Source organism: Daphnia pulicaria, chromosome 10, assembly GCF_021234035.1.
Source record: "Daphnia pulicaria isolate SC F1-1A chromosome 10, SC_F0-13Bv2, whole genome shotgun sequence".
Taxonomy (NCBI): domain Eukaryota; kingdom Metazoa; phylum Arthropoda; class Branchiopoda; order Diplostraca; family Daphniidae; genus Daphnia; species Daphnia pulicaria.
Window position 1 is genome coordinate 4,369,184 of NC_060922.1, and position 18,242 is coordinate 4,387,425.

General features: G+C 42.3%; 1 protein-coding gene and 2 long non-coding RNA genes across 3 annotated transcripts in view; 1 reads left to right on the forward strand and 2 right to left on the reverse strand.

The window, feature by feature from the left end:
- LOC124313864 (voltage-dependent L-type calcium channel subunit beta-1-like) overlaps positions 1-18,187 on the reverse strand; it is a 57,916-nt gene extending 39,729 nt beyond the window's left edge. The window contains exons 1-3 of the mRNA XM_046778687.1: positions 16,443-18,187; positions 13,613-14,638; positions 10,116-10,205 (exon numbers count right to left, since the gene is read on the reverse strand). Of these exons, the coding sequence (XP_046634643.1) occupies positions 10,116-10,205; positions 13,613-13,900 (378 nt within the window). The 5' untranslated portion in view covers positions 13,901-14,638; positions 16,443-18,187. The remainder of the gene's footprint in view (positions 1-10,115; positions 10,206-13,612; positions 14,639-16,442) is intronic.
- On the reverse strand, positions 11,027-11,637 carry LOC124313865. The gene is made up of 2 exons (XR_006911031.1): positions 11,550-11,637; positions 11,027-11,475 (listed from the first exon to the last, which is right to left on the reverse strand). It is a non-coding gene; the product is annotated as an uncharacterized LOC124313865 (long non-coding RNA).
- On the forward strand, positions 11,082-11,612 carry LOC124313866. Its single transcript, XR_006911032.1, has 3 exons — positions 11,082-11,164; positions 11,339-11,441; positions 11,536-11,612. It is a non-coding gene; the product is annotated as an uncharacterized LOC124313866 (long non-coding RNA).
- Positions 18,188-18,242: the final 55 nt, after the last annotated feature.

The window sequence follows — 18,242 nt, forward strand, 5'->3', positions numbered from 1 at the left end:
TGCTGTGTATGTTGTATAAGTAAAAAAGGACGACAGGACAGTCCCCCCCCCCCCACCCTCCTTATTTCCACGACAACTTTTTTTCTCAAAAAGGACCTTCTATTCGGGGGTGTTCACCTGTTATTCTTTTTCCCTTAACAAGAAGAATGAAGGTTGCTGTTGCATATACGCTGGCCCCAATCAGCACTAAGCCATCGGCTTTGCGTTATAAGTCCGTCCTTGTCTTTCAACTTCCATCCATCCATCCCAGTCTCAGCAGCAGTTACTATACAAGCACACGTATAGAGAGAACGCATATGTATAGTATAGAGATACTTTCGAAGCTAGCGCGCTATTAGATATCGCGGAAAGGCATCGGCTTTCACAGCAGTTTTGGCTCTTCCATCCGGCCCCAATGCCCCCGTCTGACTCTCGTCTCATCCTCTCATCAGACGTTTGTGTATTTTTCGCAATTTCTTCCGGCGTAAAAAAAAAAGAAAAGAAAAGAAGAAAAAAAAGTAAGAAGAGAAATTTGTTTTGCGCATCAACGGACGCGAATGGACGGGTCTTATAAGGGACACACGGACGACGACGGTCTATTAGTCGAGCCGAAGATGCGCGACTACTAACGCGCCCCTGACTTTTGTCTTGTCGTCTGGCGATTCCCTCCCACTGATAAAAGATTATTGTCTCTTCTTCTTCTTTCTTTCTTTTTCCCTTTGAAACAAAAATAAATATACAAACAACCAAAATAAAAATCTAAAAAAAAAACACGCAAAAGTTTTGAAAAGACATTTCCCTAGCTATGCGCCGAGAAGGGGGACACACAAACACGCAAGGTAGTATACCCACACAAGAGAGCCGAGGGGGGAAAAAAGGTAAAGGAATTAATGATTGCCATAAAAGGTCAAAAAAAGAAGAGAAAAAATCTTCTTCTTCTTTTAAGATTTTTGTTGTTGTGTGTGTTTCCCCCCCCCCCCCCTACACAACAGCATCGGTCGATGTGCCATGAACCGAGCCGACCCCTCTCTCTATATATATAAGCTTCTTCTTCTTCTCTTGTTATCGCTCTGTGTGTAGATATGCGTTAAAATAAGGAATTTTCCTTTTTTTTCCCAGTGTACGACGCGACTTGTATTTTCATCAGATATCAACCGAATAGGCATCAGCAGCCAGCACCACCACCACTACTATCTTATATAACAATAATAATAATAAGATATTTAGATTTGACCGGCCCGGGTCTCTATACTCAAACTATTTTAATGACTTGGTGTGTGTGTAGTGTTTTTGTCGCTTCGAGTGACGGACATAGCTAGAAGAGAAAATGCGATTTTATTTCGATATTTAAAAAAATAAAACGAAAGAGAAGCAAAAAAAAATAATAAAAAAAAAAAATGAATTATAAATGAACTTGATCGCACACACTTACCTTTCGATTGTTGTGTATGTGATTCATCTTTATTCAGTGGCCGGCACGTACCATTAGGCGCTGATTATGGGACTAACTAACTCTCCGATTTTTTTTTCTCTCCTAAAATGTAAAAACTCGACGAAACGAGTGGGAAATTCGGGGTGGGGGAAATAATTGGATTTGATGCCGTTGCACGCGTCTATACGACGTTTAACAGCAGCCCGATGAATTGATCAACAGGTCATTTATTTATATCAAGAAAGAAAAGTCTTGTATATTTGATTCTTATTAGATTTGATTCTTATTAGATTCTAAACGGTGACAATGTCTTCATCACTTTTGGGTGGTGTGCGCCCCTCTCTCTCTCTCTCCATTCGAAACCCCATGTGGATAAACGGCTGGGCCGTCTCTCCATCTCTCCCAAACGGAGGGGCAACGGTCGTGTCATCATCTCGACGGGATGGTCCGACCGCCGACAGCGATGATCGGATTAAACAAACAGCCCGTTTCTTCTTTTCTTCTTCTTTCCCGTTCTTTCCTCTATCCGAATCAAAATTAGACCAAAATTTCCTTTTTTCCTGATGGTATTATACTTTTGATTGACGCCATCAATAGCATTATTTCGCCATCAAGAAACAAAACAACAAATATGTAGGACTAAACACCAGAGTTAAACGTGTGTGTGTAAATTATACGGCGTAGCCTGTGTCTGGATTGTGTTGCCCGATCACGCGCTCTCCAGCGTGATGAACGTTTGATTCTCTTTTGTTTCGTTTTTTTCTGATTTTCTTTTTCTGAAATATGGTTGGTGCATGAATAAGGGATCCCTATAAAAAAAAATATCAATAGAATCAGTTTTTCACGCTGATTCTCATGGTATTTTTTTTTATTTTAAAATAATAATTTCCGGGACCCTAGACTATAAGGACCGGCCCTGGACGGGCTAAAATTTACTAGTACATGGCTACATGATACATGTGTGATATGTGATTCGATCAACGGTGACTGACCATACATATAATATTCAATCTCTCATTTACTCGAATCGATTTATTTCGCCATTCCCTCTGAGTGTTTGGCGACAGCGGCGAATCAAATTCTTTTTTCAATAAAATAAAATAAAAAGTTTTTAAATGGTTAATGGTTTTCATTTTTGTACATTTTTTTATTTGTGTTACCGTTATTATATAACATATGACACGCCTAAAAGGTAAAAAAAAAAGTTTCAAATAGAAAAAAAAAGAGCGGTGAAAACGGTATAGTATCCCGTTCCCGTGATCACATTTGAAATCAATATTGAAAAAGAGATGTCCTAAGCCAACTCTTTGGCTCATTTGGAGAGCCAAAGAGTTGGCCAAAAAGAGCGGTAAAAATCAGTATCGTTTGTTCTCTCTCAATAGTCATTACAGCGTTTAACTATTCTCTGAATTGGGCCTGAAAATGGGAAAAAGAAGGAACTGGTGAGTGGTGAACGAGTTTCAGATTTCAGCTGATTTCCAACATCGAAGGTGAAACAATAATCTGAAGAAAACCCACGTTCCTACTCAAAACAGCATCAACCATCAACAACAATAGTCACTCCAATTTCGTCCAAAGGCGGGTCTGTTACTAGATGAGGAGGTAGTTATCGTACTGCAGTTTATTCACGCCTGCGTTTGTTTAATATTGACTTGTCAAACGGGCAAACGATTCAGAGTAGTCGGTGGTGTCGGCGGGTCAAGTCGCAGCAAGTGCGGAATTATTTTCCACAGTTGCTGCAATTTGAATTTGATTGCCACATCACCGGTGCTCTCAACAGGGTAGGCGGTTGAATTGAAAAAAAAATATATGTTGGTAATTAAATAAAAATTAATTTAAAAACAAATTTTTGGTTGGTGTCGGCGAGTCAAGTGGCAGTAAGTGTGGAATAATTTTCCACACTTGCTGCCATTTGAGTTTATTGCCATACCACCGAAGTTTGTGTCGAAAAGCCGGAAAAGGGCAATGCTGTTTTTCCGGATTGGATGCTGTTCTCGTTGGATTGGCGGGAATTTTTGAAAGTTTGAAGATGTGTGGGAAGGGTGGTCAAGAAGAGGGTGACTTTTCTACCGGGGAGGGGGGGAAATCCAATCGTCGAAATCCATGAAAAAAAAAGACTCAAGACTCACGCATCAGGATATTACAAATGAAATCTTATGGATCACGAAATTATTAGTTCCTTCCATTCTTCTTTCCTGGAAGAAGTCCTGGAAGTTGGTGGTCAAGGAGAGGGCGATTTTTCAACCGGGGAGGGGGGAGGCTACCCCTGCTTCCCTAATTTAAAGGAAATTTCACATTGGTATGCTTTGTTATGCATGCGCAACAAAGACCTCCGAACGCAGTTTGTGTCGAAAAGCCGGAAAAGGGCAATGCTGTTTTTCGGATTGGCGGGAATTTTTGAAAGTTTGAAGATGGGTGGGAAGGGTTTTTTTTTTGGGGGGGGGGAGGAACAGGGGGTTGGTGGTCAAGAAGAGGGTGATAAAAAATTGTGTAGTTAACGTAATTTGTGTGTGTATACTGTATAGTATTTTTTTTCTTTCCAAAATATTATGTACGCATACATGTATTTTATCCCATCAGATATTCCAAACCAAACCCGATATCGACGTCTATAGAAAATGTAGAATATGCGTAGGCCGGGCGTAGGCAGACAAGCACAGAGCAGACTAAGGGCAAAAGAGGAGGTGAATAGGAAGCAAGAAAAGGGTGAAAAGGGGGGAAAAAGAGCAAAATTCATCCCATTTCAAGGACCGCCCACCACAAATGGCATGGGGTCCGTTTTAAAATGGGGGGAGCTAATCTCAACTTTTGAAGTGAGATTACGGGGGGAAATTATTATTTTAAATTAAAAAAAATACCATGAGAATCAGCGTGAAAAACTGATTTTATTGATATTTTTTTCATAGGAATCCCTTATTCATGCAAGGACCCTATTCTTAATGAAAGGGGGGGGGAGACGACAACGACGGCTAACCGACGACGTGATTTATTTTAAAATGATAATCATCCCTAATAAATATCGGAGAGAGAAAAGAAATAAGAAAAAAAGAAATCAGCCAGGGCAGGATTTGGCATTGAGGAAGGACTGACGTGAGTCGTATTACTACATGGCAATGTATTGACTCTAACTGTTTTCAATCGACGTGCGCTTGTATTATGGCCGTACTAGTTGGAGAGCGTCCCAAGTAGAGCATTATTTGACCACTAGATATACTTGCAGAACTGGCTCTGTTGTGTTTGTTGTCTGTTGCTGCTGCTGCTGCGCATGCATTTCTTCATTTGCATACACGTCACTGGAGCACACGCGCAATCAATGCGGCAACAACAACATGACCTGGATTTCCTTTTCCAGATTAGACAAATAGGATGTGTGCGGTTAGACAGCACACGGCATGTATATCCAAAGCGACTCATTTTCTTTCACAGAGTAAAAGAGTAGAGAGTCTCAACTGCTGCCCTTTTTTCTCCTTCTTCTTCTTCTTCTGCGTCTATTTCTGGTCACATGAGCCATCGGCCGCGGCTTCTCCAATATATCCTTCACGTGTGTGTGACTGTGTGACTCTGTTTTTTTTTGTTTTTTTTTTTTGTTTCTTCTCTTCTTTTATGGACACCCAGGACTTAGGCGAGATAAACCCAGGAGCAGCCAGAAGAAGAGTCTGATCTCCTAATTCCGATGTTAATCAATCTCGTCTTCTCGTCTAGCATTCCACATCTAGAGAGTCCAGGCCGTCCAGGCTCGGATTATTAAAGGCTTATATCAAGAGCACACGGCCCGTTTGGTTGAGTGTGCTATATACTCTACTTGTTGTTTTGCTCCTAGTACATGATTGAGAGGAGTCAGGGCCGTCTTGACACGGTTATAATATGGGCCCATACGCTTATTAGTGTTTCAGTGTTTCAGATTCGACTGCCTCTAGATTATCAGTTGTGCAACGCTGCGTCGTGACTAATCACACGTTAGACACTCTATAAGAGAGTGTATGTATACTTCGTATAGTATAGAGGGATTGGGGCTGCTGATGGGCGACTTGCTGGAAAGGTGAAACACGAAACTGGTCCGGTTTCTTTTTTCCCGCGTGATACGTCGGCCAGACATCTACGTATGTGTAGCGAGGCGGGCCCAGTCAGCCATAGCCTCATATCTGGTATGATTATTTATACAGTCGCACTTGATATATTCCGCTCTTATTTTAGACAGTGTGTCCAGTAGGATTTAGATCTAGTTGTCCTTGTTGTTGTCGCTCCACTCCGGCTCCACTGGGTGACAATTTGGACATTCAGGTTATTGTTGTTATCAAACCGGATCAATTATATGATGAAGGACGTCTGGGCCCATCGAATCCGTCTGCCCAGAACAATGACGGAACAAAGTAGAGAGAACAAGAAAAATGAGAATGCCAGAAATCAGAGATCCAATAAGTAAAGAGAGAGGCTGATGCTGATGGCGAAGGTCAATCGTTCTTTTTTTGTTTTGCTTCTTCTTCTTCTTCCTCGATGGCTGGGCGGCGGGGGGTCATTTGCCCATATAAAGGTCCTCCCTCCCTTCCCCCCTTCTTCTTCTTCTCCCGAATGGGTTATATAGTGTCTATATATTCGTCTTTCATCCAACTATTTAGTGAGGGCAAGTTGGTCAAACTATCGGTCGGGATTGTTCGGCAGAAGAAGAAGAACAACAACAAGGAAGAAGAAGACGAGATGGGCCCCATCACACACGGCTAAAAAGCGATGAGCAGATGGTCATTTGTTAGCCGTAGCCAACAAACAAACAAGTTAAAAGGGAATGAATATAAGACTATGGGCCAGCAGCAGCCGCACAACTCTAATACGAGAGAGAGACCCAAAATGAGAAAGAAGAAGAAGAAGGAAACAAGTGGAGTTGCTTGTTGCGCGTTCCCCTATCTCCTCTAGAATTCCTTTTTGGAACGACGACACACACACACATATAAGCGCCTTCTTCTTCTCCTTCTTTGATATATAATCGTAATGTTATTTTCGATACATGTGTGCTGACTGTGTGCCCAGGGATCATTGCGCCTGGGCCCGCTGCATCTCTTGAATGTCTCTCTCGTCTATATAGTTTCTGTATAGTGCTATATAGGAAGATGCGGTGTTGATCCTCGCTAGGGGCCATCTTCTTCTCTCTACTTTTTGGGGCTGTGCTGCTCCTGCTTGTGTACAGTTTCTTTATCTCGGCCGTTCTGTCTTCGTCCCTCCTTAAAGGTCCCCCCCCCCTTCTTCTTCTTCTTCCTTATAGACTTGACTCTCTTCTTATAGAAAAATAAAAGAGACACAGAGACGAGCAAAGAGGAGAAAATTCTTTTTTTCTCTTTCGGCTGATGGACCCGGGACGGACCCTTCTTTCTCTCTCTATAAGGCAATGACAAATTCCTGTAGACGGGCAGAGACACGCACGCAGTTAACAAAGTCAAAAAATAAAATCTAGGAAAAACCGGCAAATCAGGTTAAGCCCCGCCCTCTCTATACTACCCCCCTCCAATAAGAACACCAAAAATACCAAATGTTCTTCTAATCTTCTATTTTTAAAATGGATCAAAGTGTGTATAGACCTCTTTTGTGACGAATCATTCTAATAAAAGGGACACGCGCAACATTTTTGTTTTTTTCGTTTTCTCCCCTCAACCCGCAATTGGTTAAAAGAAGAAGAAGAAGTGGCGACTAAAAATATATAGCTATATACGCGGCGCAGTTGTTACGCGAGAGCCTTATTTTCTAGCCTGTCCGTACGAGCGTAAATAAACCGAGGCGCAAATGTTTCCTCTTCTTCTTCGTTTTTTCTCCCCTCTGCAGTCGATAGAGCAGACGCAAGAAAACATTTCTTGCTGCATAAATACCAGGAGCTTACTCAAGCGAGAACTGGTTTCTCCTATACCACCACCACAACATTAAAAGCCAAGGGGATAAAAGAAAAAGAAGAAGAAGAAGAAGAAGGTTAAAGACAAACCATCACGCCATTTCTCCATTTGAGCACGTCATTTGTTTCGTCAGAAATGTAAAGTGACCAAATGATTCTCCGATTTTTTTTTCTTTTTCCTATACAGTGCACACAGCACACAGATGTGTATTGGGTCTTTGACGTGTTTTCTAGATCCCATTGTCACTCTGTCATGATTGATGAAGCTCAACGTATTGACGAGTTCAAGGAAAAAGAACAAAAATATTAAGGGCCATCTTTTGTTTTTCTTTTGAGGGGGAGGGGGGTTGGTATATAATCAACACAACCACGCCCGCTATGGTAGCGCGTTTACCTTGGCTCGAACTCAAAATTTGGATTCGCTTTGTCAACTTATTGTCATCGGCGATCAAAATAGCGTGTTTTTTCTTCAGAAATTCGTATTATTCGATCGGGAGTTATCGTTTGCATTTGGGATGGGCGTGGTTCGTACCCCGCTTGATTCTCACCTGGTAGCTCGGAACAACAACAAAAAAATAATATTGGAGTGTCCTTGGCCATGTAATGCCGTTTGGCAACTTGTTACACGTGCGTAACCGCGTCCTTCTTCGCCCCGGTCACTATATGTATCAAGTGCCCACCCACACAAGAGTCCCGAAACTCGTTTTCTTTTTTCCTTCTTTGCCTCCGCTGTCGATCCACAATTTAAAAACAATGAAATTCAATTCATTCGTCAAGACAGAGAGAGAGAGAGATAATATTATATTATTAAGGAAGAAGAAAGTCTCTCTCTCCGCTGCAGCTACTGCTGACCTTGCTGATAGTCGCAGCTGGGCACTGACTGATTTCTGCTCGATGGGTGTGTTCAAGGCGCTGGACGTTCGATAAAAGAAGAAAATCATTCATATACTTGGTATGAACAGGCCAGTAGATATACTATATATATTGATGAAAGACAAGTTATAAAGATATTTAGATGTAGTATAAGGACTGTCCATCTGGACTGATGCTCTATAAGCGATTGAAATAAACCCATTTCCGTTCAGCCCGTAGTTCACAGATGCTGGACGCAGAGGCCGGCCTGGGTGTGAGTGTGTATATTATAGACAGCAGCACAGTACTTGCAACAGGGTGGGGGAAAGGTCGTCCGGGTCGAAAATCTATAAATCCTATCCCGAATGCATTCGGTCCGTCCATCTGTCTGTCACTTTGAACTCGAAAAAATCTTTTTTCTTATTATTTTTAAAAATTTCCAGCCGCAAAAACAAAAAAATTTATAATTTTTTCCTGATAGAATACCAGAGTGAAAATATGTATATATATATTTGGGGTGGAGTATATATAAATATATGAACTGTATGGCTGTGATGGCCGCTAGCGAACGCGGGACTGGCACTCGCCCGCGCGGGCCCCACTTGTTGTCTGAGATTACGTAAACACGAGCAGCTTCACTCCTCCTCCTCCTCCTCTGCCGGCCGGATTTTTTTTTTTTCGGTACTAGACACTCACACAACTCGGACTCAACAAATAGTTTTGTTTTTATTTATTTTCGTGTGTGTGTGTGTGTTTGTTTGGAATAAAAACAGGGGAACAAAAAATTGAGCAGTAAAAATAAAAATGAGAAATTCTTTCAACTCTCGTCTTCTATATGGCTGACTTGTTTTTCGGGACTGTGTATATAATAGCCCGCCGGCTATAGGGCTCTCTATATTATACACATATATATATAAATACTATATATAACTACTACTATATAGCACTGATTCTGGTCGAGTCCCACTCGAACTACTACTACATTTATATTGATGTATAAATCTAAATGTTATGCGTGTGTATACATTTGGAGAGAAAAATTTTATAGTTGCTGGTTTGCTTGCTTGCTGCCCCTTTTTTTTCATTTTTATTTCCTTCTCCCTTTCTTCTTATTTATGCAAAAGATTTTTGTCTTAAAAAATAAAATAAAATAAAATAAAAATGGGGTGGCCAGGAGAAGGAGGAGGCCTCCTGGCGCAAGTTCTTTTTTTCTCTTTTAATATTAAGAAGGAAAAGTTATGCACTGCGCTTACAATTATACCTGAGGGGCGGCTGGCCGAGCAGCAACAAACACACACAGCGACTAATGTTACCTAGGCTGGCACTGCCTGTGCTTGTTGTACTACACCGTTTGCATACGCAATGAAGAGAGTCGCGGGGCCAGCGGAGAGTGGCGTTTTGTCTCTTTTCTTTCTATTCTTTCTTTTTCTCTCGAAAAAATACAATTTTAGAAGAGAGGAGCCGAGCGGCGACGTGATGCGGATGGACCAGAGAGATAACACCGAGAATAAATACACACCATCACTCTGTGTATCTTCTTCTTCTTTCTCTTATATATATGGGAGTAGTACCATATTATATATATACTATACTATACACTCAATATCATCTTTAGAGGGGGGAAATGAAGATTGGAATGCGCCAGCATCAGAGAGAGAGACTCTACGCTCTTCTGATTATGTCCACCCCGTCTCACTCTACTCGTCCGCGCGCACCGGTGTGATTATTTTGAGAAAAAGAAATGTAGAAATTTTTTTTTACCATGTATATACTACCTCTGGTTTGAGAGGGAAGAAACAAGTCATTCGATATCGATAAAGGAATTTTATTTTTATTTTTATTTTATTTTGGCGCATCCGCCTTGTATAAGAGAAAAAATAAGACGGGCCTCCTTTTTATTATTTTTGTTTCGCTGGGGATGGTTAGATGGGCGAGAGGAGAGATAGGGATAGTAGTAAAGCTTGAAGAGAGGTCACTCACCTGTCGGATGAAACTGCTGGAGCTGTCGGAATAGCTGCCGTCCGAGTGCTTGTGCTTCTTGTTGCTGCTCTTGACCTTGTCCGTCTTGCGCTGTGTGTGCAACCGTCGCGTCCAGCAGCATCCCCACCCATCACCCGCGAGGAAGAAGGAGAAATAGAAGAGAAATAAAAAAAAGAGAGACAAACAAACACATTAATATCTCGGGTTACGCACAACGTTGGATTTATTATAAGGAGAAGAGCTCCGGCTCATCGCTCTCTCCTCCAATAGTCATTGTCTTTTTCTTCTTCTTCTTCTTTTGATTTTTTGTTTTGGCTGATGGCTATTTATTTCCATTTCTGATTCGAGAGAGAGAGAGTCCGTCAACTTATTCCCTCACTACATATCCAGTAGTGTCGTTTGTCTATACAAGGCATTCCAGACGCATCCGCCGACATCCATCATCAAACGATCGCTCAGCTCCAAATGGAGAGAGCTCTCCTTATATATTTTACCAGCAACATTGCGGATATTCATGTACCAGCAACCAACTCATTTGTTGTTGTTGCACATCACATCATCGCCGAGAAAATAATTTACAAAGAGTGGAAAGTCAAAATAATAATTTAATTCCCTCTTGGTTTCCAAGAGAAAACTGGAGGAACTTATTGTGGTGATTTCGGTCTTTTTTTTAAATAATTATATCAAGTGCAAATTTTACTTTAGACGAACTAGGAACTAAGAAAACGGTTAATTATCGTTTTTGAATGGTATGAATTTGGAGGGAGGGGGCGATTTTTTATAATTTCAATCGATACCTTAAGGATGACTAATTAGAAGATTAGTGTCGTCTGCTTTCGTCGTTTAACAATTTCGTATTAAAGGAGACAAAGATTAAATAAGATTAGAAATAACAGAACAATCAATTTTTGGAAACGTACACGTTGCTGCACGAAAAAAGAGCACAGCAACTAATAAAATGACAAAAATGTGGTCGTGTCGTGTGAACTCTGGGGTCGCTGCTCGGGCTCTCCATGCTAGATCTCGATCAACTCCATGCTGTTTGGCAGGTAAATCAAACTAAAGAATACAAATGCAATGATTATGGGAGCTTAAATGTAAGTGTTGAACCTGTTTCACATTTGTGAAATTTTTATATAGTTCTTGACCAGCATTTATCATGTAAGCCCCTTGTCGATGCATGGCAGTTTGTTTGCACTCTGTAACTTTTTTCCTTTGTGCAGATTTTAGGCCTGAGCCAGCCATCGTAACCACAAGACATTCAAGTATTGCCTGTGCTGGTATTACCCTGTCATCAGCAACAGTCATCTGCATCAAATCACTTGGGTAATCATTTTCGTTACTTTTATTAACCTATGACCTGCCAGGTATTAAAATGATCCATAACTTGTGCATTGCATAAATGCATAATTTCATTTAGATAAACAGCATCACCTCTTGGTTGGGGGTAACTACTGATGTCGGTCGAGATTCGGATCTCGTCTCCCCCTTTCTTGATACACACCCATAGGTGAGGTGTGAGTGTGTGAGTTATTCGCGAGGACGCTGCTTTTCCTTATCCCATCTGGTGTCATTCAACTCTTCAGCGGATGGAGCAACTGCTGAGTGGATGCCTGGCTGAATTTCCCAGGCACAAAGGTAGGACAAATACATCTCTACTCTTCCTTTTTGTCTATCTGGTGGCGTTAGGTTATAAATCGTGACATAGTTTACGGATTAGGTTTATTCTTGAGCTAGGCGGTTGACTGGAAATGTATTGTCTTGCCCTATTTGTTGACTCAGTCAGGGTTCATTAAAAATCTCATTTGTACAGAACGACTGCAGATCAGGCTCGGTTTTTTACCTCACAACTTTTGTCAGTGGGTAAAAACAACCGAATTTGAAAAGTATTTGAATTTTAAACACTTGAAGCAAAGTGCATCTAGAAAATTGTGTATGACGGTCCCTGCCGCCACACTGGCACCTCTTTGTCGAAAATTAAAAGAATTTGGATCGGATTGTTTTCCTTACGATCGTCTGAAATCGATAATGGATCGATTTCCCGATGGCATTTTCTCGGTACGGCCATGTCTACACAGAGAGTATACACACAACATTCCCGTCGTGCCCAGACGCCATAAATAGACGCGTACGTTATAAAAGAAAGAAAAAAGAGGAGTTTTATGAGGGGGGAAAATGAAAAAAAGAGAAAAAAAAATGGCAATGTGAGAGAGAGAAAGAGGCTGACTGAGAACTCGACTCTCCGTGAAGAAATGGAGGCGACCGCGTTCATTCCATATGGGAAGGGAGGCGAAAAAATAGATGCATCCAATAGTATAGAGGCTATAACTCTCCGTTGAACGGTGCTCGTTTACATCGCGTTATGACTTCCTCGGCGGAGAGAGAGAGAGAATACAATCTAGTCTCATTTTCTAACGTCGCCATATCAAAAGATGCGCACATCTTTTCTGTATACGGTTGGTGGGGGCAGGAGGAAATAAAATCAACTACGCAAAACGACTAAATAATCAAGCGCGTCCTTTTATTGTGATGACCATCTTTTTTTTCTCTGTCTACGACGACTTTGATTCGGTCCATAACAGAAAGAAAAAAGTCCAGTCAAAAAAAGAAGAAGGAAAGTCTTTTGGGTCATCGCAATTCGTCTTGTTAAAAATTACCACGAAATTTACAACCGGCGATTGTAGGAATTCAACTCTCTTTTTTTATTCAACTCTGCCGAGCAGAGCAGAGAGAGAGAGAGACACAAAATGGCTTTATGCAAATGAAGGGAAAACGGCTTGCGCCACCGGCAGCCCCGTGTCTTGATGTAACGAAAACAAATCAAGAGGAAATCTGTTGATTCAATCAAGGTCGCGCCTCGTGAAAATCCAATAAGAGGAGAACCAACCGAAATAATGGCGGGGGGGAAGGAAACAATCATAAAAATACTTCTTCTTCTTCTTCTATTCTTCTTCTATCTTTTTTCGACAACAAGTCCGAAAAAGAATTTTCCCAAAAGATAAAAATAAACAGAAAGTCCGAAAATGGTCAAAACAAATAAATTCCCCCCTTAAAAAAAGAAACGGAGATTTGAAATTGGCGCCCGTCCTTGTTTTCTTGTTTTTTTTAAATACATCTGCCAACTTAGACCCCAAAAACGCGTAATAATATTTCGCAGTAGAAAACCACCAAGCGCGCTCAGAGAGAGAGAAAAATGTCGCAACGAGGATAGTTGCTGCACACTCACTCAAAACATGTTGTTATATTCTCTCATGCGCAAAATGGCGTCACGTACAACAAGGAAGCAGGAAAAAAAATAAAATATGATGGAGACAAACAGGTATTGCGTCTCTCTCCCCCCTATCAGATAATGATCCATCCATCGTCCATTTTCTTTTTTTGTTTTTCTTTCAAAAAAGAAAAAAAATGTAAATTGGTTATCTGTGCCAAGGCATCGATCCTCTTCTTCTTTTTTCCCCTCATTTTGTGTTTTGTCTATTTGTATATTATTATCATACCTGGCGATGGAGGGCGAAGTGAGGGAGGGACAGGTGAGAGGTCATCGTCTGCTCCGAGTCGGTCTGGTTGTCGGTGCTCTGCTGCTTGTGCAGCGGTGCCATTTCCTCGCCCAGCCCGGCCGCCGCATGATCGTCTTCCTCGCCGTTGTGGCTGTCTTCCGGGTTGTGGAGCAGAAGGTGCGGATTCTTGTAGTCAGCGGCAGCGGCGGCCGCCGAGCAGCCCAGCAGACGGTCATGATGATGCGGATGATGCGAATGGTCGGTTATGAACAACGAACGGCGGTTCATTACGACACCGGAAACTCTCACACCACCAACACGACAATCGTAACCTTTTTCTCTTTTAATTAGCGGAATTATTTTCTTTTCTTTTCCTTCCGCACCGAATCGGATATTTAGTCCAAGAGGAAGGAAACAAAAATGGCCGCCCTCCCCACCACACACCCACTGGCACTTGTTTCACCTTTTTATTCACCAACGACAAATTTTGGTTTCAAATCAATTCAACTTTTTTGAGAGATTGTGAATTTAATTTTACTTTTTCTGGCTACAAACTACGACTGGAAACTACACACTATTAATAACGGACAAGATCAATCAAGCGGCGATCATTTTGTTCGGCTCGAACACAAAATGCCGAGTTTGTTTCGTTTCAAAATAAGTCAGAAATGGCAAAGGGAAGAAAAGTGTCCAGCCAGTGGCGAGAGAGTTGTTGCACGCCAGCCGTTGATTGTGCTGCAGCAGGACTCAACCAACATGGCGCTCACACCTGTAGCCCCCTTTAGGGTAGGAGACGAGCTGGATCCGGTCCAGCTTTTGTCGATCGCCCAGCAGCACCTTGTTACTTCCACCGTCTCTCACAATCGCCGCCCCGTCGAATTTTTCCGCTCCTTTTGCCAGGGCCCTTCGATTTCGGATGATGGGCGAATCAAAACCTACAAAACAACAAAACCCCGTCCACCTGATGAACTTTGGGCACGTCCTGTTGGGATCCAAGCCGGGCAGGGACAGTTCCTATCCAGTCCGCTATTGGTAGAAATAACGGGAAGCAACTGGTCAATCACACAAGGCCAAATGGAGACGACGTCCAGCTTGACGTCCGACACTTTTTCATTCGAGTTTCCCAGTTGGGAAAATTCAAAACAAAGAAAACACGATTGAACGTTGGAACGACGTGAAGGATGTGGTGGAAAAAAAAAACCCAGCAGGGGTAAGGACTTAGCAGAGAGTCGGAGCTCTTTGGGCGTCGCGCGGGACTATCGGCAGTAGGTTTCTCCGGCTAGGAAAAGTCCATCGTCGCTACTACGGGACTCTAGCGAAGCCTCTTCTTTTCTTTTTTTCCACGGTAGCAGCAGCAGTATTGATCTTCTTTTTAGCTGGATGGATCTCTCCCCCATGCGCAACCGGAGTACAGTGTACAGAGTACAACTCGGTCCGGCGCAAGCGCTCCTTTGCCCGTCTCTCTCTTTTGTATGTGTCCGAAGACAAAAGAACGAGTATGTGTGTGTGCTTTGAACACACCACATACTATGTATAGGCCTATCAGCTGATCCAGCACATCTAACCCCCCTTTCCCCCCACTCTCTTCTTCCGGCCGAGAGAAAAAAAAAGTAATCCAGGCTCTCCTTCTCTTTCTTATCAGTACCCAGGCCTCTATATGAGTGTGTGTGTGTGTTGTACCTTGCCCATGTTTTCATCCACCCTCTTAGCTTTTTCTGCTGGATCTCTGCTTCTTCTTTTTTCCACCCGACTTTTTTATTATATGACAGCGCAAAACTATGGGCGGAGCGCACTTATCAAATGTCTCTCTCCTTTTTTATTTGGTGGAAAAAAACTTTTTTTTTTCTTCTTTTACTTTTGGGGCTTAAGGCGCGCAGGCCTTGCTTGATTATTGATCGACTTAGTAAAAATCGTCTCTACTTTTTTTTTTTCTTTTCATTTTACATTTTTATTTTTTATTTTTCTCTTTTTTTTTTTTCTTTGCTTCAGCCGTGTTAATGAGTCTCCCGGCCGACCCACTCAAAGAGAGTATAGAGGATGGGTGTGGGGTGGGGTGGAGGTGGGTGGGAATAAATGGGTGGAAAAAAAAATTAAAGAGGGAACGAAAAGAAAGATGAAGAAGGCGCATTGAACACACACACACAAAGTGTGAGAGAAATGTTTCACAGGAAATCTATCGATTTTGGGTATTTATTAAAAAATGTTATATAGGCGCGGATACGCTTAAAGTCAACTCTTGTCTTCACACTCTCGCTCGGCAGCCTTCACTTACACGCGCACAGTAACACACCACTCTTCCCCACCCCTCCCTCCTTTTGCCAAATGATTCTGTCAGAAACTTGATAATTTATTCGTCGATTGGAAACGTTCATTTATCAATTAAACGTGGCGTTTTCTTTTTTCTTCTTTCTTTATTTTTAAATTTAGCGCAACCCGTGAGAATTTTATTATTTCCGACGTCGCTACATTTTTATTGGATTTTTGTCAAGGATGGCGCGCGAGACGTTAATCAGCTTTGGCCACCTATAAATAGTTTGTTGTGTCTGTTTCCTCTTTCTGTATCATAGGTCGTCGTCGTCTTATTTTTGGCTTCCCGCCGTATGATATCCCCCCCGTCGTCGTTCAATCCGATCATTCACGGTCAATCGGGCTAATGACATCGCTGCTCCCGCCCGTCTATACTACCAGTGGCTCTATCGGGTTTTATTGGGCGGTGGGGGGGGGGGGGGAAGAACAGAAACCTCCTTTCACTCCCATCCAGAGCTGTGGGAGTGTGTCGTCGGCAGACAAACCGGAATTAGAAAAAAATAAAAATAAATAAGATGTATACCTGCTTGGTCTTCTTCTTTCCGGTGGATGTATTTAAAATGTCCGCCATCATGTCGCTTCGGGATTTTAAGACGGTGGAGAGGTGGGGGGTAAGGTAGACAAGTGAGAATTAAGGACGTGATGGGATTCCACATATAATTTCCCCCAGGTTGACAAATCCCTCGTCGACCTGATGGCCAACAAACAGCACATAGATGCGGGATTCTAACCTTATTTTAAATTGTAATCGAGGCAAAAAGACGCCCACCCACGGCACCGCGTTCTTATTCTGTATACGTCTAGTTTCATGTAAAAATCAAAACGAGATCAACGTGGAATCAATCAACGTCCCTTATTGCTCGACGGTTATTATCATTTGCCGCTCGACTGATTTCAAATATTTCCTTCTCCTACTCCCCCGACCCCCAGTTCACTAGACAAGACACACAAACAACTTGTCTCAGACTGTAAAACTGCAATTTTTCGATTGTTTTTCATTTGCCTGTGGAATATTAGAAGGACCGAGCGCTCCCATCCGTCCCTCTCTCTCTCTCTCTCTCCGCAATTCATTACAAATTTAAAGTTCAATTACATGATCCCCCCGTCTTTTCTACTTCTCTTCACTAACTACACATGCACACAGAGCAGCAGCGAGCACCGGTTCTTCAAATCAAATGGTAGATAGCACACACACACACACACACACGCTAAATACTTTCTTCTCCATGCACCTCCTCCTCCGCGTTTGTGTGTGTATAAATAATCCTTAAAAGGTTCTCATCCAACCTGTATGTTCGGCAATGTTTTATATGTTTTTATTTCTTTTTCTTTTTTCTCCATCGGGTGCGGGGTATTCACTATACAGTCTGTAAGGTAGGGATTCATTAATTTTTCACATTCGGGATTTATTCTCCACAGTTTCTATTTGATTTATAAGAGTAGAAGAAGAAGAAGAAGAAGACGAAGGGAGGAGAAAAAAAATGTGATTGCGCTTGGAGACTGTGATCGGATTGAGATCGGTGCGTACCGTACCGTGGCTGATGTTTGAAGATGGGAGGAGGAGGAGGGGAAAAAAACGGGATTGCTCCCGTGCTGGGCCTTGTTCAGTTGCAGGGTGGGGTAGGAGGGTGGGTTGGGATAGGATGGGTAAAGCTAATTGAAATCCTTAATTACTCAAGGCCTCCTTTCCGCCTCAGTTGACTATTTCTTTTTTTAATTTTCCTTATTCCCTCCTTCTGGCTCTGCTGCTCTCTCCTAACCCTCACTTCTTCTTCTTCTTTTTCCCTTTTTATTTTCAATGATGAAGAAGAAGAAAATAAAAAAAAGGAGAGAAAATGTCGTCGCTCGGTTCTGCTAGGGATTTCTATCATCGCGTCGTGTGCTCTGCCGATGGGAGTCGATATGAATATTTCAACGGAAATTAATAAGAGCCGGAAGAGAGAAAAAAAAAAAGAGTTGCGACGTCGTTACAAGTAGAAGAAGAAGGTAACGGAGTAATGAAGGCAAAGGGCAATGAGCTCAAAGCCAATGATGAACGTCCTGTACTGTAATTGATGATGAACTTTTTTTCACCCCTGCCGGGCAATCCATCTCTCTCTTTTTTCCATCAGCAATATCAGCAGGCCGATGATTGGAATGAAATTCACTTTGCCAGAGATGCCAGAGAGAGCCAAGTGCGACATGAAATAACACACAGCGCCGAAGAAGAATCTAAGCGGAGGAATTGTTATGTATTATTTGCATTGCCCCCCTCCCACCGCCCCACCGCCCCACCCGTTTTCTCATTGCGGGCCCCCACCAAAAAACAGCGACGACGAGTGGG